Source organism: Maylandia zebra, linkage group LG20, assembly GCF_041146795.1.
Source record: "Maylandia zebra isolate NMK-2024a linkage group LG20, Mzebra_GT3a, whole genome shotgun sequence".
Taxonomy (NCBI): Eukaryota; Metazoa; Chordata; class Actinopteri; order Cichliformes; family Cichlidae; genus Maylandia; species Maylandia zebra.
In genome coordinates this window covers 10,973,612-10,997,804 of record NC_135186.1, presented here as the reverse complement: position 1 = coordinate 10,997,804, position 24,193 = coordinate 10,973,612, and the positions used below count along the sequence as shown (strand labels likewise).

Here is a 24,193-nt window from a genome sequence, read left to right as displayed (position 1 = left end):
TTTTTCCAAACTTTTTTACTGTACAGCTTGCTGGATATTGTATGGACCAAAGTGACTTGTTTGGGATAATCCTTTCTTTACCGCAAGCTGGCGCCATTCAGTTGTTGGGGTATAACCTATCGCGAGGTTTGCAAGAGTTTCAATGCTGCTTTCAAAAAAAAGACGTTACTTGGCTTTCTTTAGTTTTTTAAACGTTTCCTCCTTAACATAAGTTCTGTCAATAACACCAAGGCGGTAAAGGGTGAATGTTTAAACGAATCACTTGTAAAATCATAAAATTTTCAGTGTTGTCGTTTATTCTTCTGCGTTTAAATCGTAACCCTAGGGATATATTTCCGACAACACGTGAAAGCATCACGCAGAGGTGCATTTGTTAGTTCTAGCCTGTCACAAGCTAATGTTCAGTATGTCTGAGAAGGAGCTGGGGAAAAAGTGGGACCGATGCTTAGCAGACGGTGCCATTAAATTAGGTAAATATGCTTCAGTTTCTCAATCGTAACGATGTCCTGTACCAAAACAAGGGCCACTTAAGAAGCAGTTTATATTGAAGTCCACAGCTGTCATTGACTGGGCGAGAGGCTAACTAGCTAGCCATAAGGGCTTGTAAAGGACAACTGAATGACCAGTCATTTTTTCATGCTTTGTTTATTTTAAATACATACAGTTACGATTGGGTATACTCTGTCATTTTATTAAAGTCTCAAGATATTTGGCCTTTGATGTTCTCGCTCATTTTTTATGCGTTTCACTTAGCCCAGTGCAAACGCTGCTAAGAAAATGTCAACCTAATTCTTAATCGCTGATTAATACGGACACGTCTTCTAGTACGCAACTTAAAGAATTTTACAAGATATTTCTGTCCCCCTCTTAATTCGGCATATATATATATATATATATATATATATATATATATATATATATAAATATATATATAAATAAATAAATAAAAAACAGAACCAATGGTTTAGGTTATTCACATTTGAGCTATTCTGCTGTTTCGCTAACTCTTTTCGCTGGAAGGAGATGACAGAGATGATCCTGGCCAGGGGGTGCCTAACGTAACAGGGCCATGCACTTACTGTTAAGAAGCCAAGATCCATAAATTGATGCATATTTGAATGGAGTTAGGTGCGGTGAAGAATAGGTAGGTTTACGCCAAGCAGGCCCACTTTATTTTAAAGAGACTGTGTATTAAGACGGTAAAACTCTTCTTATATGCTGTGGCAAGATAACATGAAATGTCTTTTTTTTTAACCATCTTGTAGAAAAAAGTGGGGGGAAATATTGCTCTTAAACTAATCATACAGCATAGATCAAATGATGATTAAAAGTACATCAACCAAAGGCAGCAGACGACATCATATACACCAAATAAGCATTACAAAGTAGCTGTATAAATAAATAATACATTAACAGCTGTTTTTTTTTCTGTCTCTCAGGCACCGGTCTGGGGTTAGGCATTGTGTTTTCTGTTCTGTTCTTCAAACGTAAGTAGTTTAATTGCTTTACTGAATCTAGATCAGCTCCTTTTGCTTAAAAGTCCTTGAGGGAAAAAAGCATGGCTGCAGTAATGTTCTACTCCCGTTACAGTAACACATACATATGGCTGTCTTTTACTGCGAATAGATGAGATGTATTTTTTTGTCCACAGACAATAGTCATTTCAGATTTTAGATGTAGGAAAATGATGTGCCTTTGTTACGGAGACAGCAAAAGGCCCAAAAAGCTTTTAAAGAAGCATGTTAAAAATTGAGGTAATTACGATGGGGGGGGGGGGGGAAGGCTACAGGGTGAAAGGCTGTAGCACACCATCTCTAATCTGTTTTTAATCATGCTGTGAAGTGCTTGAGTGAGTGTTTGAAAATAATCTAAAGCATCTTTCTCAATTATAGGGCACACATGGCCAATTTCACTTGGCTCGGGAGCAGGGCTCGGCATGGCGTATGCCAATTGTCAGAATAACCTGAGGTCACATTATATGCTGCACAGAGGCGATAAGGTTGGTTTGTCCATGGAAAAAATTGATTAAATTGTTATAATCGTTATAAATACCAGTAGATTTCATAAAGTCTGAAATGTGTATAATGCTGGCATAATTTCAGTCTCTGTGTGTGTATATATATATATATATATATATATATATATATATATATATATATAAAAAATACTGAATTTATTTCTATTTTTTCTAGAGAAAGAGATAAGACCACTAAAACTAAATCATTTAAGGAATTGATTCCCCACTTCTAACTCTCAATAACAACCCTGTATCGCTGGTTATGTAAATGACAATTCATGAAACCTGTCTCTGTTTTCTTCAACAGGAGCAATAACTGCACGTCACCAAGGGACTGTCTCTTTTTTTTTTCCCCAAAGTGTTTGTTTTTGTTTTGATTATGGGTGCGTCACCATTTGCACTGTTCTACAGTCAGACTCTTGTCTCCCTGTTGACATCCTTCCTTGTATGACTGTATGATTTGTATATGCCCTATAAGGACGGTCTGTGTTTATTTAATAAAATAATTATTAAAAAAAGAGTTGTGGGTTAATAATAAGCTGTTCCATACATGCTTTGTAAGGTATGTAATTGTGTACAAATCATGTTTAACCAAGTGGTACAAAGATGAGGATTGTGTAATACGTTACATCAGCTAGATTATACTTCATACACTCTGAGGAGTAATAATGACACTTGAAGAGGGGTAGGGGGTTAGGAGTCAAGTGTTAATGCAGTTTTGAAAAAGGTGCTTGAAGTAATTTTTCTGAAAACTGTCAGAGAAGAAGGCTGAGGCAGGGATGTAAAAGCAGTCCTATAAGGCTATTCAAATGTTCCTGTTAGGAAATGAAGGATTCTGGGGTTGTCTCGTCATCTCTGTGCATTGAGAATAACAAGATGACGTAAAGTGGTTATTGTTATATAATAGGGAATTTCTTCACTAATGGTATAATGTGTGAGTCACCCAAAACAAACAAAAATATGCTGAAATATTACAATGTGTTACTGAGAAACTGGCAGATTAAAATGCAATCAGTGTTATCATTCAAATACAGCTGATCCATGTTTTACGTATTATTGGTTTTAAACAGTCATCTCCCTATAAATGATGGATCAATCACAATCACTGCAAAGTAACTTGTAACTAAGGCTGATAATTAAACACTTTGGTGGTGACTGTGGTGGTGGAGTAGTGTCAAAATATATGTATATAGTGCATATGAGAAAAGAAAATCAAGGCGTGATGGACATTTTTAAAATTGTTATTCCAGAGTAGTTAAAAACACCATGTCCAAACAAGGGAGAAAAAATCTAAACAAAACACCCACACTAGTTCCTATGATTTAGAATTAGCATATCTTGGCTGTGATTGTGCATGGTTATGCATTAACGGCTCAATGCTCTGACACGCTCCTTCTCAGTAGCTGTGCGCTCAGGCTGGGAGGCACGCTGGAGTGGCCGACACAGGGATTAACAGGACCGAGCGTTACATGGCCGTGATACCTGTAGAGCACTCGCGAACAGAGCGGTGCTTACAAATGACTGCTGCACAATTTTCTGTTGCTTTTTGCTGCCTTGCTGTGTTTCCCAGAATAAAACGGACTTGTGTAAGGCAGCAGAGCTCAGCAAGGCACAGCAAAGGACTTGCGAGAGACAGATCCACTTCTGTGAGGTGAGGTATAATTTTGAGCATTGATCCTTGTTCTCTTCATCTTCAGTGAGCCTGCTCTCATATGCCGATTCAAGGCTTTTCTGTTTTTGTGCCCTCCTCCGGAGCCTGTCATCATTGTGACATGCTGCTTCGAAACCCTCTTGTCAGCTATCGAACGGCTCATTCTGGCTCTTAGCTGTGGATGAGACAGGGACACTGGCCAGGATGGAGAGATGAGTGAAACTGTGCTGGGGATTTGGATCACTATATTGGTGGGTGTGGAAGTAAGTCCAGGACACCTGGATGTATTTCTGGATGGGGATTTTTATCCATGGAGAACAGTTCAGTTAACCCTGATTTCTCAGCACAAGACCTCAGTGGCTTTCCATTCAACGATGTCCCTGAAATGTGAGCTTTTGCTGCAAAGGAGAACTGGTTAAGGTCTGTAACATCTAGTGCTACCTGAAGAGCTCGTTCACTGACTTCTGCCAGCAGGTGCCATGGCTGACTCTCACTTGTCTGGGACCTTAGGGAGCTACAACGGCAGCTCCACCAGCGCCTGGAACATCACCGGCAGCGGCCCTTGGTTGTTAGCTTTTATGCTGACCATCATCATCCTAATGACCATCTGTGGCAACATGTTGCTAATTGCGTTGGTGTTTGCCCATCGCTCTCTGCGCTGCACCTCAAACTGCTTCCTGGTGTCTCTGTTCTTCTCCGATCTAATGGTGGCATTGGTGGTCATGCCCCCAGCTATGCTCAACGTTCTGTGCGGGGCCTGGGTGCTGTGGCCTGCGTTTTGCCCGGTTTGGCTTTGCTTTGATGTGATGTGCTGCAGCGCGTCCATCCTGAACCTGTGCTTGATCAGCCTGGACCGCTACCTCTTCATCATCTCGCCCCTGCGCTATAAGCAGAGGATGACCCCGCCTCGGGCGTTAATCCTTGTAGGGGCTGCTTGGGGGCTAGCAGCATTGGCTTCCTTCCTGCCCATTCAGATGAAATGGCACAGCTTGGGCCACAGGAGCGGACACTCATCTGTTCTTGGGGTCAGCACTGGGAACATCAGCTCCTACTCTGACAAACTGTACCCAGAATCCTACTTTCAGCTGTCACCTTCAGGTGGCCTTTCTTTCCAGTGTCGTCTGCGGGTGACCCTGCCCTTTGCTCTGGTGGCATCTGTGCTCACCTTCTTTCTGCCCTCCAGTGCCATTTGTTTCACCTACTGCCGGATCCTTCTGGTGGCACGCAGGCAGGCGAAGAGGGTGGCGGCGCTGAGCCACCCGCCTCACCCGCACCCTTCTCTCGGAGAACCCTCCCGGCCTCCTTCGCCGGGCATTGCAGCAGGGCAAGCTCAGCAGGACGGAGATGACTGCAGCCATTTGGAGCCTCCTGTGTCACAAAACATGCCGGTAAGAAAAAGAGACACCAAACAGTTAAATGTAACAGAGCGAAGGCTGTCAGTGTATTGCTGCCGACCAAATAATAACAAAAAGCACAGAAAAGGATGAATGGATGAAAAGGATAAGCCTAAAGCCTTACCTATGAATCTATTGACATGAAACTCTCTCGGCATAGTAAGGACATTGTGGTGATGTTAAAGACTGTTGCTAAGAGGTGGAAAGTGTCCTTGAATGTGAACATTTAAAGAGCAGGATTCAAATCAATGGTAGGAATGCAGCTCAAACGTGTCCTTATTTTATTCGATTTTTACTGGCTATGTCTTTTATGAAATTAAAACTGTGAAAAAGAAGAGAGGAAGTACACAGTGTTAAAAATAATTCTGCAGATAGTAAATGAACTGAAAACAAGTTTGCTCTTTAGCGACTCAGGTGAAAGGAGCAAGGCATCAAGCCTTTAAAATCAGCATCTTCACTGTATCCTCCATATCATGTATCAGCTTGTTCCAGCTCTTGGATGCAAACCTCTGAGGAGCTCGGTGATATTTAACTACACAGTCTCTGTTTATAATGACTGAAATGACAGTACAGTATACAGTATTCTTAAGATGAAGTGAATAAATATGTTTCCGCAAACTCTGAAAATTATTTTGATTTGACAAAAAGGAAGAACTCAAGCAAAACCACTAATCAAACAAATACAATGGTGTGCAAAAGTCTTGAGCCAGCACTTATTTCTTTATAATTTGCTTCCAAGGAGCCAGACTTTCTTTAGACTTTCTGAAGGACTTTCAAAGTTTTTCTCATTGCTTCCTTTTTCGCTCATTTACAGTCCATTTTTTGTGCCTTACCATTCTTAGGAATGTAATTTTGTTTGTTAAGCGACTTGCATCAGTAGCAACAGATGTAATGGAGTGATGAGTCCAGAGAAAGCTGGAGGCTCTGTCATGGTTTGGTACTGCATTTTATACTTGGTTTGGGATACTTTGTCAACACGGATGGAATAATGAACATAGAAAAGTGTTGTCAGATTTTGTTTCACCATGCATGACAGCATGACAATGATCCCAAACACACTACCAATGCAGTAAAAGCATGCCTGGATAGAAAAACACACAATGGAACACTACCAGTCATGGATTGGCCTCCCCAGAGCCCGAACCTCAACATTACTGCAGCAGTGTGGGATGATCTAGAGAGAAAGGACAGCAACATCTAAAGTAGAACTTTGATTGTCCTTCAAGAAGCCTGGAGAAAACTTGGCTTAGAAAGCTCGGCTGTGTTGAAGAATAAAGATGGTCATGCCAAATACTGACTTTCAAAGTAATCAGAAGTTTGCATTTTAAATTATTTTCTTGCATGTTTGCACTTTTCAATAAATTGGAGCACATATTGACAGTTTTTATGCCAAAGTATTTTTAAATATGAGATGTGGCTCAAGACTTTTGGACAAACTGCAAAGGGAGCCAAAATGGATTTGAATAACTAATGCCAAAGAGGATTTACATGATATCAGTGCTTGTTGAGATTAAGGATCTGTATTATACCCACCTGTCCACAGCCGTCAGTGAACAGCGAGCGTCGCCTGGCTCACAGGCAGGGTCGGAGGGCACTCAAGGCCAGTCTGACTCTGGGAGTCCTCTTGGGACTCTTCTTCAGTGCTTGGCTGCCTTTCTTCATCACCAACATGGCAGAGGTCAGTAGGAGTACCGGAGGCTGTCTCCATCACTAATGACACAGAGATGTCATAGAGGAAAAAAATGCATCTGCTACATAAACATATGTAAAGGAATTATTAAATAGTTTGTGATCAGATGAGCTAGAAAAGAAAAATAATTTCATTCAATCCACGTTGGCTTCACATATATGCAACATCCCTGAGCATCTTAGTCTTTATTAAGACTCAGTGCATCTATCTCAGTGATTCAGAGGTACTCTCACAATTTTATAAACATGGTGGGCACGAAAAGAGTGTGAAATACATGAAAAAAAGAAGAAAAAAAGAGAGAAAAAAACACTTGGATACTGATCTATTTTTGTGTTGGCCAGCCTTGGCGTCACAGCCTTGCCAGGCGATCTAACGAGGAAATAGATTGGCATTTCAGCTTTGTGTGGCTGACTCATTCCTAAAGCCTCCAAAACAGCCTACAAAAGTACCATTTATAATTGGTACTCTTTTCAAAGTGATTTCGATCTGATTAGACTGAATGAATATACACACTTATTACTCAGCAAACAAACAAGGAGGACCCCGAAAAACCTCGCCGAGAGTAAACGAATGTCAGAAAACAGCTTAATCTAAATTGGTAATGACACTTGTCCTGTTTTTTTCAAGCTTTCAGTGATCCAGTCATTTTGATTTCCCATCTGTGCCCTCTCACTTCTCCCCTGCATAACACAGAGCACAGAGACTTGACTGTGCCTGCGCTCTCCTTTCTTTTTCGCACTCAATGTGGTGTGTGAAACGAACTCCCCCCATTTCTGTCCCATTCCCACCGCCTCCCTGCCTCATCTTGATAGTATTGGAAGCTCTCCTCTAACAGCTGTCCCCTTCTTCACTGTCGCTCCCCAAACCTACTGGTTATTTTCAAGATCAGTTTTCTTAACAGCCAGACAGAGAAAAAAAACGATGCATCTATGTACCGACTTCTCAAAGTAAATAAATCATACATCTAGGGCTGCACACATACAGAGTGTTTTTAGGGTAAAACGCATGACATTGAGTCGATTTTAAAAATGTCAATTAATTGAATTAATTACATCTATTGAAAAATGTATGTGCAATACACCCGTGTATGTGTGCGCATGTATTATTAATTTTCTATGTAAATGTAATTTTAATTCATTTTATTTCAACAATTTCATAATAAACAAATAAATGTGGGCTGTAAATTAGGTCAATAAAAATATACAACTTGGCAAAAAAATGTGCTTATTAAACTAATAAACATTCAATAGATGTTATAATGTAATAAAGCTAATACACAAGCATGTTCTTTCATTCATTGCCCGTTGTTTATAGTCTTCTACTTCCTTGGCTTTGTGTTACATTGTAATGTTTGTTGATGCATTATCATCTGTGTCTGTGCACACATCTGTGCATGATATGAAAACACATTTACTTTAAGAGATTAGTTTTTTCCTAATGTTTTACTTATTCTTTCTTATATTTAGGTACAATCTGGCAGTACTGGTGCATTTAACAACTAAATCAATCTTTTATGAGTACAATTTTGCACTAGTTGCAGCATGTGGCAGTGCATATTTGTGTCATCTAATAGCTGTTATTCATTTTCTCCATTTATGTTTTATGTGTTTTTGTATTAAACTTTTTCTCTTACATTAAGTTGTTAAACCCTAACGCCTGGATTGCCTTGTCACCATCCTCATCCAGGCAGTGTGTGAGTGCGTCCCCCTTGCGCTCTTTGACGCCATAACCTGGCTGGGCTACTGCAACAGTACGATCAACCCCATCATCTACCCGCTGTTCATGAGAGACTTCAAGCGAGCTCTGGGGAAGCTGTTGCCCTGCTGTTCTTCGCGGTCGCCCCGAAGACCCTCACCGGCGCTCTCGCTCTCTCTGCGTAACTCGGGAGAGCCCAACATTGCCAGCAACCCACCCTCACCTCTGGCTTCTGACCCCACGCACCCGCCCGCCACCGCCACTGATGCTGTCAATCTGCTGGATGCCGAGCACGCTGGGCTTGAGTTGCCTCTCCTTCTCCCCAACCAGGTTGACACTTTGGACTGAATAGTACTTAAAGATAGCTTATAGGGTATATCAGGGTTTACAGTGGAAAAGCGCGACAGCTGGTAACAATCTGACTTATTCACTGTGAGGCTTGGGCTGAAGAGACATTGAAAAAGAATCTATTTATTTTATGCTCACATTCTGTTAGGTCTACTCGCTCTCAGCCAGTGTCAGGGTCAACAATATTTCCAATTGTCAGTGCCAGTGGAGAATGCAATTCTATAGTAAGCTGTGAATCACTACTGTGAGAGTCTTATAGAACAGGACAGGAAAAAAGCCTCATAGAGAAGACATATTTGTGGAATCACTGCTATCTATATGGAATCACACTATATATAATATCCCAAACCAAGCAAACAGAAACTATTTCAACCGGAAACACACAAAACATGACTGCTTTTTAATGCGCATAGCACATTTGTAAAATAAATTATGACCATATTTACATTTTTATAAAAAAAAAAGTTATCTACAATAACCAAAATTATCATTCAATCAATACATCTAAACCCGTGTTTAAGCAGTCAAACAAAACACTTCATTTGGGGGATTTTCACTAGAAGCTGCCGTATGTGTGTGTGTCGATTCTTGTGCAGTCTCTTTCGTGTCACTTTGTTGAGAATGGAATGAATATTTTCTCCAATAACAAAAAACAAAAAAACAAAAATCCAAACAAACAAACTTGAGAAGAGTTTACAAGGAAGCAGCCGGTCCAGTAACATGCTCTTTACAAGTTTGGCCGCCTTCACTTGTGCGAGTTCTCTGTAGTCCAATGTGTGTCATCCCAGCTCCATGATATGTGTTCATTATCCCGGTCGTCCTTGTCTACACCGTCACACCGGACATTCACATCAGTGGCTGTGATGTTATTAGGAGCCTTCTCGTCTGAAATACGAGGTGAATTTTTCTGCGGTGACATTTTGCTGTCTGATTCTGTATCGTTTAATGAGTCCAGCAGATCTGAAATATCAGGGATATCCCAACCGTCAGCAGTCTCCTCCGTCTCTGCCAACTCTTTGGCATCTCTGCTTTGTTGCGTCTCAGGCTTCTCAGTGTGGTTTTGTGTCTCGGCCGCTTGTCGCTCATTGGTGGTTTGGCCAGCGATGTCCACCGTCCCCTTTGCCACTGTTACATATTGAGGAATTGCAAAAGAGGTTCCCGGCACTTCTTTAGTGGGAACTCCTACTGCTACCAAGATGGTGTCCATCTGACGCATGTAGTCCAAGTGACCTTTAACCTAGGAGGCAGGAATACAGTGCTATTATCCATGATTAAAACCTCATTCGTATACTACCTATTTTTTGTTCTTTTAAAGAAACATTTAGGCACTAATGTATTATTTTGTACGATTCATTTATCCTGTTCTCCTCATTACATGACCGGGTATGTGCTGTATGGTGCTTCAGACATGTCAGGTATCTTTTTACTGCTGTGGTTTAAACCTTTACTCGAGTAACATGTGAAACCTCTAATGCTTTACTTGGAGCTACTACAGATGATGAGTAGTTGTGTTGACTTGAATGTTAGTAGAAAATCATTGCTGTGATGTGAAACAGACCAGCGGGGGCCTTGTTTTTCATAAATTTCAGCTATATTTAAACAAAACAACTCTTTCTTTTAATATGCTAATAAAACAGTATTTAATATTGCTGCCTCACTTACAGAAACCTAAATCTTATTGGAAAACCTTCAATTTTTGTATTAAGTATTAAATAAATGTTTCTTCCAGAAGTAAGATGTAAAGTTGCAGTGATCCATCGTCTCAAATACCTGTCTGTAACAGTTTTGCTCTGTTTATTCCTTTAATCCCTACTCCTAAAAGACCCCTTTTAACTTATTATTTTGGTTTCAGACCCAATAGCTCAGTCATACATAGTGCACACTGGTTCTCAGGTTTCTTTTCCACTAATGTAAGCTCTTTATTTATTGTTTTCAGCCAAGTACTAACTGACAAGCCACAGTGGTTAACTCCACATGATCTGGATTTGGCAGACATTTTAACACCAGGTGCTTTTCCTGATAAAACCCCAACAGGATTTGTGTCTCTCCTGGGATTAAACTGGAGATCTTTTGCTTGTTAGTCAGTTGTGTAAACCACGACACCATGAGCTTTTAAATCTAGTAAAAAATATGTTTTTTTAAATTGCAGTAATAAAATGAGGCACAGTGTTTCCCTTACCTTCCTCAGATCAGTTATTAGAGAGTAAAGGGGTCACACAAGGATCGCTGCTTTCTTTGTGTTTGCAGAAACACTGCTGCCATGTTTTGAACAAAAATCCTGATTCGTGATGTCACTGGATACTTAAGCTGAGAGCTTACAACAGTTGCTGCGTCCAGTTATTTTAGAAATGATCCATTACTGATGCATATTTTTATATTGACAATGAAGAAACCTTACCTTCTGCTGTACTCCAAAGTACCCTTAATGGTACTAGTACTCCAATGTGGATAACAGCAGAAGACAGTTAGCGACTAGCTGGGGTGTATAGCAGGTTTAACAGGCTGAAAACTCTTGACTCTAACCCTGAACACTGAGGTCATTATATCTGAGAGGGGAAACTTTTCAATTAAATCTGACCGTGTTCACCCTGATCAACAATGGACCTCAGCGAGCAAGAGTCACCATGGCAACTGGTAAATAAAAAGCAGAGCCTCCATGTTATTCCAGTAGGGCCAGAAATACAATTGTATGCCAGTGCAGACCATGACATTTATTTAAAATTTTAAAAAAGCATGTCATCCACTAAGCCATTGTTTATCAGACTTGAAATTATGAAGTTTTAAACATAATCATTCAGCTGTTACTCTGATAACAGCAGCTCAAGATGGAAATCAAAAAGATACGACAGAGTCAGACCCAGGAATAATCAATTTGGTTATTAGTAGTAGAAGAGATGTCTGCATTTGATGTGAATGTTGAGATGTTGTTTTTAAATTTAAAGACTACATTTACTGAAGTTTGATCTATTGATCAGTATCCTGTGTGTGTCTAAAGCTTCAAACTCCAGGAGCACACATGGAGTTTAATTTAGCCTTCTTTCAGGAGCAGGAAACCCAGAGTTTCCAGTGAACCTGTTTTCCTGAACAGTCCCCAGGTGATCGCTGCGGTGTATTTGCTTTGCGCTTAAACATCCAGATGGTTCCCTCAGGAGTCAAAGGAGACGACACTCACGCTCACTCTGTATCTGCTTGATGTGTAAATAGCAAGTGTTTTGTATAACAACTTTACAGGGTGAAAATATGTCAGTGTTGTGTTTGATGTGACAAAACTTATATAAGCTGTGGATTAGGGCTGTGCAAAAGCAAATCTGGAAACGCACAGCTACCTGATGTGATGGTTATGTGGTATGAAATCAAAAGTCAATGTTCCTTTTGAAATGTCATGCATGAATATGGAAGAGTAGCTACAGATCTTTTGTCTGAATTTCTTCTCATGTAGGAATGAGCTACTTCATTTCCCTCTCATGAATTATTCAGGTGCTGCTTCTATTATTTCAAAAACATAAATTGACCCCCTAACAGACCAAATTTGAGACAATGCACTGCATGTGGTTTTTGTTACTCTTTGAATACTTTAAAATTCCAGTTCCTTTACCTTCAGCCGTGTTTTAATTTACCAAGGTGTACTTCATCAGATTTCAAACACAGGCTCTGACTCACCACTGAGGAAAGATCCACATTGATTATGCGCTGATCCTGGATGTTGATTGGGTGCAGGCCAGCAACAGACAGCTGTGCAGCTGAACTTCGGTACAAGAATCCCAGGAGCCAGTCCCCTCTGATAGGTATGTAGATCAGAGAGTCCTTTATTCATGCAGTCATTGAAAAATACATCTTGCTGCTGTGACAGTCGTTTGCAAAGTTGCATGAGGAACATAAATGGACTCAGCTCACCTACTGGCTAAATAATTACTACAACAAAAGCATAAAGCATCTGCAAGCATTACTGTTAAAAAAAAGGTTTCATTTCTGGATTTCTAAATCAGGAAAGAACTCTTCCTTACCTGGAGTATCCGTTTACTATTTTTCCAGCTACTACTCTTGCCATTCTCTCCCAGGCCTTCTCAGATCCATCTACTGGGGCCCCCAGGAGGACCACATCCTCCACTACTCCTTCACTACCTGAGGATTCAAAAACAACACAGATGAATTTTTAGAGTCTGAAAAATGCGGGATACAAAGTAGAAATGTATCCATCATCAACCTCTAATTGCACCTCGGTCACTGGCGAGCTCCTGCAGGCAGTAATAGATAACTCGAGCTCCAAGACTGAAACCTATGAGGCTGACGGGCCGCTTCCCCTTCAAACACATGAAAGGAATGGTGAGTAGCTTTAATTTTCCTGCTGTTTAGTGAACACAGGCATATTCATAGTAAAGAAAAACAATTTAGAGAAGCAATGAATGTAGCGAATAACAGAGTCATCCTGGTTAATGTAATCCGGTGAACAGTGTGTACACAGGCACCACAGGTGAAGCGCACACATGTTGCTGCATGCCATACAGCCTTCTTTCTTCTAAGGCTTTGAAATTCTACTGCATCGAGCAGATGAAAGGTGAGAAGTGATGTGGCGATAAGATTGTATTAACAAAGATACCAAATAAAAGGCTACCTGCTGTCGGCTTCTCAAAACCTGTGCCAGGTGTTTCCCCACCTCGGCGGAACGGTTCAGACAAACACACCAGGGGTTGTCGATGACGCTGGCTGCTGCCAGCAAAGACGCAGGCCACGTCAACGCCGTCACAATCCCTGATGGGAATTGTTAGAAAGCAGTCGAAACTGTAAAGGATGACTACTGGTTCCAAAGGTTACTCACATCCCATCAGCTCACATCAGATAACACCAACAAGAGCTTCTTGCACAGCGGTCCTACCTGACAGCACAGTGTACTTTAGGGCTTCCTGAGCCACCATGCTGACCAGCCCATCCAAGAGAGACGTCATGGCTGAGCCCAGATCCCTGAGGAAGCGTGACTCCCACACTAGGCAGTACTGTTCCCCACACTCGCCCAAACTGCACCACGGGGCCTGGAACGAATCTGGAACACAGCAGTCGTGTTTATTGTGGTTGATCAACTAAGCTGCACTTGTATTTGAAGTATTTTTTTAATTTGTTCTTTTATTTTTGTTAGCTGTTTTTTACGTGTAGGTGGTTCACAAATTCCTTTGGGGTTGCGTCAGGGAGGCCATGCGGTGTAAAAAAAAAAAATCAGCCAAATCAAACATGCAGACCTCACCGCTGTGGCGACCCCTTGTGAATAAGGGAGCAAGCGAAAGTAGCATTTTATGTGTAGGTGGTTCTAAATTGAGTAAAAGAGCGTACGTATTAGTGATGGAATGGAGCTGCAGGAATACAGCTGCATTGTTTTATGTAAAAACACATCATAAGTGGCTTGTTTGTATAATCTCTGCTAGAGTAGATTCAGAACATTATGTACAGAACTTTACTAGGGTTGACCACATCCGCTTGTTTATCAGCAAAAAGATCGTAGCGAATGTCTTTGACTAACGTGCTTGTTAATCTGTTTCTTTACCCCTCTGTGCATTTGGCCCTGGCACTGATTCTACTAGATTTATGCAGTGCTCTGAAAACAAACTATGCAGGATTAACTGTTCAAAGGTCACAGCACAGTCAAATTACAGCATTTGCTTCAGTTATAGAACAAATTATGTGTACATTGTTTATCACGTATAAAGGTTAACACAAAAAATGCATTCAATTATGTTCGTATTTACATATTTAAAATTTTATGAAAAAAGTTCACAGCGAGGATATAGAACAAAACTAATGGTCAGCCTTGAGGTGAATCTGGCAAACTGTCACTGTATGACTCAGGAGTGGAGAGCAGTGCTCTACTAACACTGTGTAAAGTGGGGATAGAGTCCTGCTGACATCAACTGATGACACAGTCGGGCGATAAAAGGGATACTTTGTGGATCCCCTCAATCCCACTGTCATGTCTTCCATAGAGGAAGCAGACTTTGAAGATGACAAATCCATCAATGGGTCATTGAGGTAAACAAGTCCTTGATGTATGAGGATGTATGAGAGCTCTGGATTTTGTGGTTGTTTGACTGGGCTATAAAATGTTGTATGGAGATCCCATACGGTGCTTCTGGACTGGAACACTATGGTGGTGAGCGCAGAGACTGTACTCCAATCACAATCCAGGGCAGACCCATGCATTTTGCTCTATGACAGCTAGGACAGGGTTCACCCCAACCACCTCCAGGAGCCCAAACTGGGTGAACGGTTAATTAACTGGATGGATGCATGGATAGATTTTTCAACTGCCCACACCTAATTACTGGAAACTGGAGGCGGTTGTGGCGAGACAGCAGAAGCAATACTTACTGTATTTACCACTACAGAGCCAGCCTGTCACTGCAATGGTCACATGAAGATGCTTCCCAGAATTCAATGGCAGGAATTCAAATTCTTCTATCGCCCCAACACACTTCTTCATCTTATAGCCTGGAGAGAAAATGGATTAATCCTTTAAAATGTGATACAATTCTGTTGCCTTTTGGACAATTAAAAAAAAGCAGGTCTTATCAAATTACGCTCAAATTCTAATAACTAATAATTAGTATCAGCACAGTCATCAGTGCTTTTACCTGTCAGTCCAGCCCCTGCTGCTCCGAACAGAGAGGCCATAATTGCAATGCCAGTGACCGAGCCCAGAGCAGCAGCACCTCCAGCCCCCAGCACAGCACCTGCACCTGCTGCCACCAGAGGGGCTGCCAGCCCACCTGTCACACCTGGCAAAGGCAAAAAAATAAATAAATCAGTCAGTACAGAATACAAAAGCTAGTCAAAGCCACTATCTATCAGCTCGAGAATTCTGATAATTTCTCTTTTGTTTTTGTTGATTTAATTATCAGCTGATTATCATTTGATTCAGGAGACTTTGAAATTCTGAAGCAAGAATAATCACCGATCACTGTTCCTCCACCCAAAGTGGCAAGTCCAATCAGGAGGTAACGCCGTAGCTTTCGCCCTCTTTCTTTCTTCCGCCGCCGTGAGGACTCCTCTCTAATTGAAAAGGACAGATCATCCTTATGTGGTGAAACATCTACTTGCTGTAAAAACAAATAACGTCACATGCTTCTTCTGGCCCATTTAAGTTGACATCTTGAACACAATTAGCTGATTGTTTATCTTCATGCTGTCATTCTGACTACAAGTGTGACTGTCATGTGCAGCCGTTGTGTGATTTTTAACAGTCTGGCACACAAGACAGTTGGCCAAATGAGCAAAGCAAAATCATTTTATCATGAAGTATCTTAAATGAACTAACATTAAATAGGTTTATAACAGAATGAAATGCCTTATCATTTGTACTCTAAACGATGAACTCAGACACGTAAATGTATCATTCATCCTTTCATCCCACCATCCAAGCCATAACCTACTCGCTCTCCTCTCCCCCTTCCCTCAGCCTCTCTCCTAGTGTTTCTTCAAACTCCTCCAGCTCCTGTGGAGAGACTCGCAGCAGACAGCTGATGTGACGGATGAGAACCCTTGCCCTGGCATCATACTCGCCTGAGTACCAAAAAATGTTAAAATTGAATTTACAACAACTGTTAAAGTTTTCATCTGGCTGTTTCTTGATGACAACAGGCCTTTTAATATATATGTATGTATACACATATGTATAATGATGTTTTCTTTTAATTTGGAGTGATTAGCCTTAAAGTATGAAAATCCCTGGTTTATTCTTAAATGCCTCTTACCATCTTTGACAGAAAAAGACACCAGATCCTGTAACAGAAAACCAAAGCTGGTTAGGGATAAGAGGGTTTGCAAAGATAAATACAATGCAATATATTTTCAGCTATCAAAAACAAGTAAAAAGATCCATTGCTGTGCACTGTTGTGACCCCAGTATCACCAAACTACAAGGAGATTTGTAGTTCAGGGTCATTTATCCTCTGTAAGAGTGACAAACACCTGCGTGATGGGGGTGGTCCCTGCTGCCAGCAGAGGTTCGCCCTGCAGGGTGGAGAGGAAGGTGTCAGAGCCCTCGAAGCCTAAACCTGACAGGAAGGCTCCCATAACTGGCATCACCGACTCATCCAGATCCAACCAGTGGACTAAGGCCTGTAGGTACTGCTCCCTAAATACGCTGAAAAATAGAAGAAGCAGGCGCTACTCAGCACAAGGCCAACACTGATATTGCCATGAGGAAATTTCATGGCTCATCCTTTCATGGTTACCTATTTTCAGATCCAGGAAACAACTGGCCCAAGGAGACACCACAAAGAGCAGCATAAGCAAACCGGCTCTGTTCAGAAAACCGTCTGCCGATTATTCTCTCAGGGCTTTGGTCACATGGGCCATCTCGTGTTGTTCCTGCTCCCCCTGGGTCTGAGATGATATGGTCAAAGCTTAATGATTAACTATAACGCAAGAACTGAATTTATTTAGATTCAACTAGAAGCCAAATACACGTGTCACACTAGGAATCAATAAACTTGCAGTAATGTATTCATACATGTGGGTCAAGTGACAAGCTGTAATAATGCCATAATAATGTAGACGTTAGTTTATTATAAATGCTGTATGGTGCATTTACCTACATGCCGAATTTACCACAAGACCTCAGTAGTTTAAATGCGGGCTAATGTCAGCTTTTACGGGATAACTTTAATGACATAAGAAAAAATCAGTCGTAGACTGTCCGAGCTTTGAATGCAGTTTGTTCCATGTGCCATGCTGAACTAGGTACATGTCTAACTTTGTGCCTCTCACTAGCTCTCTGATGAACTGACCCGAATTCAGCGTACTGGGGCTATTCAAATGTGATCCACTTATTTATTTATTTCAACACTTTAATCTCGCTTTTACCATATATAATATGCATGTAACTTAAACCAATAAATTTTAGCAACACAAAAATTTAGCTGCTAAACAGCTGGCTGTTAGTGGCTTCTTCTCCGGTCAACTAGCTAACGGTTTACTGGGAACTTTTCACAACATTACCACTCCTATTACTTACTACTTACAATTACTACTATGGCACCAGCGAATATAGAAAACTCATTTTATGCGGTACCTGGTGCAATGTTGGCTTCCGTTCTGCTCTGTTTTTCCTCCATGGTTATTGATATCACAACTCCGCAGACTGAACTTTTGTTGCATTGACGTGTCTGATGTGAAATGCGCAAGACAAACGCGATCTAAAATGTGGTCAACTTACTTGATAAAACCAAGTATGTATGTCGTTATAACAATCAAATAATAGAATCGCTTCTAAAATTCGATTTTCTGTATTACTATAAAAACTGTTTTTGAGTCGCACCCGTGGCTGTCAAAAGTCCAACTTTAACATGTACGACGGTAAGTGAAGGTATCATTTGTTTTTCAACTTTTAAGTGACGTAACTTCCACGTACTCTGAGGAAGGTCCGTGGTATGTTCACCTGTTGTATTCGTTTGGAAGTGATTTTCGAGACACTGATTAAATATAATTATTTTTTCTAAAGTTTGGATCAGGACTGAGCAGTTAGTGCGCTCGTTTTACAAAAACTCCTGCTCCATACAAGGAGAGGAGAAATACCGATAAAGCCCTGCTTGTGACACACTGGTGTTATATAATTCTGACCAGTAGGTGTGAGTGTAGCATTTATTTTCCAACACAACCTTTTTCTGGTTCATAACCCTGCTAATGTTTGTTTTGTTTTGTTTTTTCTTCAAATTGATCATTGTGAAGTTTTTCAAAATTTGAAGAGCATGTTGTTCACATATATGTACCAACATGATCCAAGGTCCATTTATGACAGTTTGACTGCCTCCAGTGATGCTTATCCTCAGATGTAGACTGACAGTGTATGAGAAAGAGGGCTGTCTGCCAAGGACATTGTCAAAGAAGCGCATTGTAATCACTTGATCAGATGCGGCCCATGGCCAGATGTGAAACAGAGAATTACATTATTCAGTGCAGTGTTGTAAATAAATGGATTTGATCAGTGTTAAAAGCATAAAGAGAAAAGAACAGACACTTTCACAGCAGTATGCTTAAGTATATAGTGAATGTAGTATAGGATGCTAGATTAGTTCATTACAGTATAATGTGGTTTAGTAAATAAATGATTATAGATAAAAAATTTTAATTACTATATTGTGCATTATATATATATATATATATATATATATATATATATATATATATATATATATATATATATATATATATATATATATATAATGCACAATATAGTAATTAAAATATATAATATTACAAATTTTAGTTTAAAAAAGGGGAGGGGTGGCAGCATGGTGGTTAACACTGATGCCTCAGAGAAGTAGAGAGAGCAGGTCCTGAGTTTGAATCCACCATCTGGCTGTGAGTTTCATGCTCCCCCTGTATCTGTGTGCTTCTCTCTGGCTATTCAGCAGATCTCTATTCAACAGACTGGTGACCCTGCTTGTATGGATAGGCTCATATGTAAATATACATATATATATATATACTTCAAACGCAAGTCTTTTGGGGGAAAGGAAGGCCAAGGCACATGATAAATGAAGTATTAAAGTAAAATGTTCAGATTAACACAGCATAACATAGCCTCCAGTCAATTTATACAAAACAAAAACTGCATGCTTCCCTAGAAACAGCTGTTCCAAGTGACCTCCGGATGAATGCACATCTTCTACAAGGTTCAGAAAAAGGTCCCTGAACCTTTTCAAACAACCGTTTGTCTTTCAGTGTATATCTTATTCTTCCTAGTGGAAGGCCTGGGAACATTTGTCTAATGTGCAACATTTGGTTCACGAGCTTTGTTTTCCCCTCATTCTTTTTCATTTTTTTACTTTCTTACTTTTTATTTCTGTTTTTATAACTGTGTTCCTCTGAACACAAAGCTGAAATAGCTCGGTTTAGTGGATCCACTTTTGAAATACTCTTCTAAGAGGTCTCTCTGACCTCGTCCCAAAATGTTTATTACACGTGTATTTTACCCAGACCTTGTATATGCACTCTGTGGTCTGTGTTATGGCTGATGTTCTCTCGTATATCTTGTGTTTGCGTGTTTGCCTTCTCACTCCTTTCCCGTCTGTGTCATCAGCTCCTCCACTTGTACTGTATACCCCCCACCCCCCCCCCCCCCAAAAAAACAAAAAAAACCAAACAAACCCAAAAACAAAGACTAATGCAAACACAGGATATGTGAGCAAAGGTGGATTACACTCCCACCAGGTCTTTGTGTGAAAGAACAGCCAGTACAGTGTGGGTACTTTGTCATAATAATATCCGGGCCTTGTCACAGAGGAATCTCCAAACCTATGTGAGCCGTATTTGTCTGACCCTCAGAGCCATCCTGTTTATACAGCCCCAAGAGTATCATACACAAGCCTATGTATGATGTGATGATATATACAGTGGCATGTCTTTATTTATTTAATTTCTTTCTTGAATAGTTTGAATAATGATTCATACATTAAACACAGCAAGTACAGCACCGCTAATCACAGACAATATACAGATTAGAGGCACTGTAAAGAGTTGCTAAATAGGACCCCGATGACTTATCAGCCATACAGACATAACCTTTTCAGCTTGTCTCAACTTGTAATCAGGGAAAAATAAAAGCCCAGGATATGAGTTTGAAAAACCTTGAGTGTTGAAAAGCAGTGGTAGAAAAGATAATATGAGGTGAACCGCTGCGCCGTCTTGCATAAAATTCAGGCTATGTATTTGCACACCTGCCCTCAGTGTCCCTGGCAAACACATTTCTGCTGTTACCAGCGCACCGGTGCTACTTTTTATAGCACTGCTGGGATTAAAATTAACTGTTTTACCGCTGGGCAGGCTTAACTCTGATCTATCAAATGTGTGGTCTCAGTCATGCTTGCAAAGGCAAGTACCTTGATGTGCAAATATAAATTTTTTGCAACTGCCTACATATTCCACACAGAGTGCTTTTACACAGGAGTTCAAAAATCTGCCATCTGCCTGTGTCTCCACACAAGTGCTGTAAGGAAAGGAGCATTTTCAAATCCCTGCGTTATATTTTTGATCTACTTATTTTGTCTTTAACAGTTGTGGTTTCCAAATACACTGCTGTAACCTATTTGAAATATTTCATATGTCAACTTTTTTGACATCTTTTTAAGTTACTTAGATTCTTAGAAGAACATGCTACTGAGCATGCACATAGTCTTGCCTGTGGTTTTGTGTGTTAGCCTGCTACCATTTTCAAATGTGTGGTAAGAAAAAAAAGTGTGCCTGGGGCTAAAGGGGGTTTGTCTTTCTGGTAATTCATCCCAGACTGTTGTGGAAAATATATTATTTTTGATCTTACATAGAAACTTAAGTTTGCCACCATTCAATCTGCCCATGAAATTTATACTAATGCTAGTTTTTTTATTCAAAAGCAACAATCTGCAGTTAGCGGTAAATGCAAGAAACATTAGGGGATCACAGAAGAATCATCTTCTGGGTACAGTGAATATTTAATGCCCGTCCATCCTGTAGCTGTTGATATATTGTGGTCTGGACTTAAGAGAGGACCAGTCAAAACACTTGTCTGACAGTTTTAATGTTTACATTATTGCCTAGCAGCCAATATTGACACTTTTTTTCCAACCTTGGAAATTTAGGTATTTTTTTGCACACGAACAAGACAAAGTCTTTAACCCAGCCTTCGTATCTCGCCAATCGATCACACCTGAACTAAAACCCCTCTTCCGTCTTGTACTAGAGCTGTGTGTGTACATATGTGTGTTCAGTCTTACAATGGATTACTCATTGGAAAACACACAGGCAGACAGGCAAAACTCAAGCCAGACAAGTTCAAACAAAACACCTCTCCTGTCTCCCCGCTTCGCAGCGTTTTCGCTAACAGACAATGTCAGGCTTCTTCTTTCTGTCACCTCAACGCTCCACGCGAGGGGAGTTGTATGAAACCAAGACAGAGTGGAGTTTATGACCTGTGGGGCATTGTGTTGGGTGTGTATGTGCTTTTAGATGAAAGAGCAGGAAGTAAGAATTTGATAACAGAGAGAGAAATAAACTGAGCATGTGTTGTATGTGCCAAGTAGTGAAAGGCCCAGGCTTAACATGGGAGGCAGCGGATGTGGATGACAGGTGATTGCAGGGAAAGGCGGGATGGGCTGGCTGGCACAGCTGCCCTGTTTCTGTCCTTAAAGGGCTGCAGATTGTTTGTCCGACCTGGTGAGGCGTTTGCTCTTCAAGATGTCAACCTCGCAGTCACTCTTGATTTAAAGCGTCTGCAGCACGAAATGTCCTTCGGAACATTACATAAACCTTTGTGTGCATCATCTTTTCATGTGAGCACTCCTTTAGAGAACAGAGATGTAAGGGAGGGGGTTGGTTTGCCTCACTGATACCTTTGATAGGTTGCCAGGTCCTCCCCCAACTCAACCTGCCCTAACAGATTCCACTCTGGACGCACTTGTAATTACAACACATCCCTTCTTCTTTTAAACCCTCAGACATACCACAAAAGTGACTTCAGCCACATCTTGTGCGTGTACGTACATATGTGTAGATCTCTGTCAGTGTACTTGTGCATTTGTATAGTATACAAATGTGTTACTAATGGTAGAAGGCATGTGAGTCTGTTGAGGAGAAAGTGCGCGGGATGAGGAGCAATAAAAGGGTGAGGAACTGAAAAGGGAGGAGAGAATGGAGAATCCAGCTGCTGTCTGCCGTGGCCAAAAGAGCAAACCGAAAGAGGGATTGTGAAAAAGAGAAAGGACAATGATAGGCATGCAATATTAAAAGCAGTTGGGGAGAGGGATATTCTGGGGAAGAATGAAAAAGAAAGAATGAAAGAAAGATTTGAGAAGACGAGGCAGGAAAGAAACTACAGGATTGACTTATTCCGTGAATACAGGCACAAACACACAGTTCAGCACAGTACTGGGCTGTGTTTGCCTGTGAATGTGAGAAAATGCTGTTACATTCAGCCAACTGTAGCCTACCATCCTCCTTCCCACAGGCCGCACGAGTGCAGCCAGCGCTCGGAGAACTCTGACATCGATGAGTCACCGCCAATGACCTTTCTCATGTGGTTTCTGAATAAGTGGAACTTTAGTATTTCTCTGCTTTTGGTAAGCATTAAAGGTTCTTTGAGCACTCTGTTCTGTTGGATGAAGACCTTTGTGTTATGCAGAATGAGAGAGCTGTGAATGGAATGACTTTTTAAAAAAAAATTGGCTGAACTATAACAACAAAGCAGAACTCTTGTGGTCTGGGTTCCTCTATTGAGGACGTAGACCCCTTCCAAAGGACCTCAGGCTCATTAAGGGCTTCTTACATGCTGCTGTGCTGTTAAATTTACCCTTTAAATGTTCTTTCTGTCAGCTTCTTCATAAATAATAGGGTTTTTGGTTTGTTTGTTTTTTACCTCAGCTGGTAGGTGCAATTGAAAATTTGACTCTACACTGTCAGCCAGTTCTCTTAAGTTTAACCAACTCGCTGTGATGACTTTGTATTAACACCGGGCCAAAACAATGAGTGGATTTATCTTCCATCTGTAAATAAACTCTGTCTGGCAATCCTCAGCACAGTAAGACCATTGTCTGAGCCGACCTCTAAAGGAGCTGGGCCTGGTAAAAGGGCAAAACTCCAGTGACCCAACTTGGCACAGCCGAAGGCCGTATGTGAAATTTTAGTGTGGAAACATACAGTGGGTGTTGGCCTCACTAGCGTGGAGACTCGCTGGCTGTTGATTACTGCAAAACAGATGTTCTAACTAGTGAGATGGCTCTGGCTGCATACAGTTTTGCTCAAAGATAGTAAGCAGGCACGGGTGCTTCTGTCCAAACTTAAATACACAGTCTGATTTATTCTTCTGAAATCACGCAAAGAATTGGACAGTCGCTTGTGTTTAATGTAACTTGTCGTATTTGTTTGGGGAAAAGAGATGATTGAGCATTTCCCTGGATACAGTTAAATCTTAGCTTCTTGGAACACTTTGCAAAGAGCAAAGGTTTTCTGGAAGAGGGATCCTATAAAACCAGTATTGGCTCACTTTTACACTGACTGACACTTTTTGATGTAAAAGTTGAGACTTTAGGATAGGCCTTTGATTAGCTCAAAATACGAGCCACTATGGACATATACAGGATAATGGTTGGTGGGGGCAGGAAAGAAGTTCTGACGTAGAACGGGATGGGGTTGTGTTGCTCAGGAAGGCAGTGGGTACTCATCTGCACATCCCACTGATGGGAAATCCCTTAGACTTTCCTGTCTATATTTTTAGTTTAATGGCTTTATTATTTGTTTATCTTCTCAAAATCCACTGCACAGGAGGCAAAGAGGCTTCTGGGCTATACGGAACAAAACCGGTTTCCATTTGCCTGAAAAGTCCCAAGCTGGCAAGATTTTTCTGCTTTTGGAATCCATTTTATTTGTCCCTCTTATCCATC

At 40.9% G+C, this 24,193-nt stretch overlaps 3 protein-coding genes across 4 annotated transcripts; 2 read left to right on the top strand and 1 right to left on the bottom strand.

Moving 5' to 3' along the window:
- The first annotated feature begins 200 nt into the window (after positions 1–200).
- micos10 (mitochondrial contact site and cristae organizing system subunit 10) lies at positions 201–2,545 on the top strand. Its single transcript, XM_004572740.6, has 4 exons — positions 201–470; positions 1,440–1,487; positions 1,893–1,999; positions 2,325–2,545. The coding sequence occupies exons 1-4, from the start codon at positions 398–400 to the stop codon at positions 2,331–2,333; spliced, it is 237 nt and encodes a 78-aa protein (XP_004572797.1). The 5' UTR covers positions 201–397; the 3' UTR covers positions 2,334–2,545.
- Positions 2,546–3,517: 972 nt separating this feature from the next.
- Positions 3,518–8,817, top strand: htr6 (5-hydroxytryptamine (serotonin) receptor 6). The gene is made up of 3 exons (XM_004572741.6): positions 3,518–5,056; positions 6,606–6,740; positions 8,439–8,817. The coding sequence occupies exons 1-3, from the start codon at positions 4,148–4,150 to the stop codon at positions 8,793–8,795; spliced, it is 1,401 nt and encodes a 466-aa protein (XP_004572798.1). The 5' UTR covers positions 3,518–4,147; the 3' UTR covers positions 8,796–8,817.
- Positions 8,818–9,180: 363 nt separating this feature from the next.
- On the bottom strand, positions 9,181–18,128 carry tmco4 (transmembrane and coiled-coil domains 4). 2 transcript variants are annotated; one of them, XM_004572742.3, is made up of 14 exons: positions 17,854–18,128; positions 17,015–17,165; positions 16,749–16,923; positions 16,532–16,559; positions 16,211–16,340; positions 15,733–15,830; positions 15,413–15,556; positions 15,150–15,269; positions 13,669–13,833; positions 13,408–13,544; positions 13,000–13,096; positions 12,800–12,917; positions 12,456–12,573; positions 9,181–10,032 (listed from the first exon to the last, which is right to left on the bottom strand). In XM_004572742.3, exons 1-14 carry the CDS (start codon positions 17,894–17,896, stop codon positions 9,541–9,543), a joined length of 2,016 nt encoding a protein of 671 aa, XP_004572799.1. In that variant the 5' UTR covers positions 17,897–18,128; the 3' UTR covers positions 9,181–9,540. The 2 variants fall into 2 exon arrangements, with proteins under 2 accessions (XP_004572799.1, XP_004572800.1); XM_004572743.3 differs by having other exon boundaries at positions 13,012–13,096.
- Positions 18,129–24,193: the final 6,065 nt, after the last annotated feature.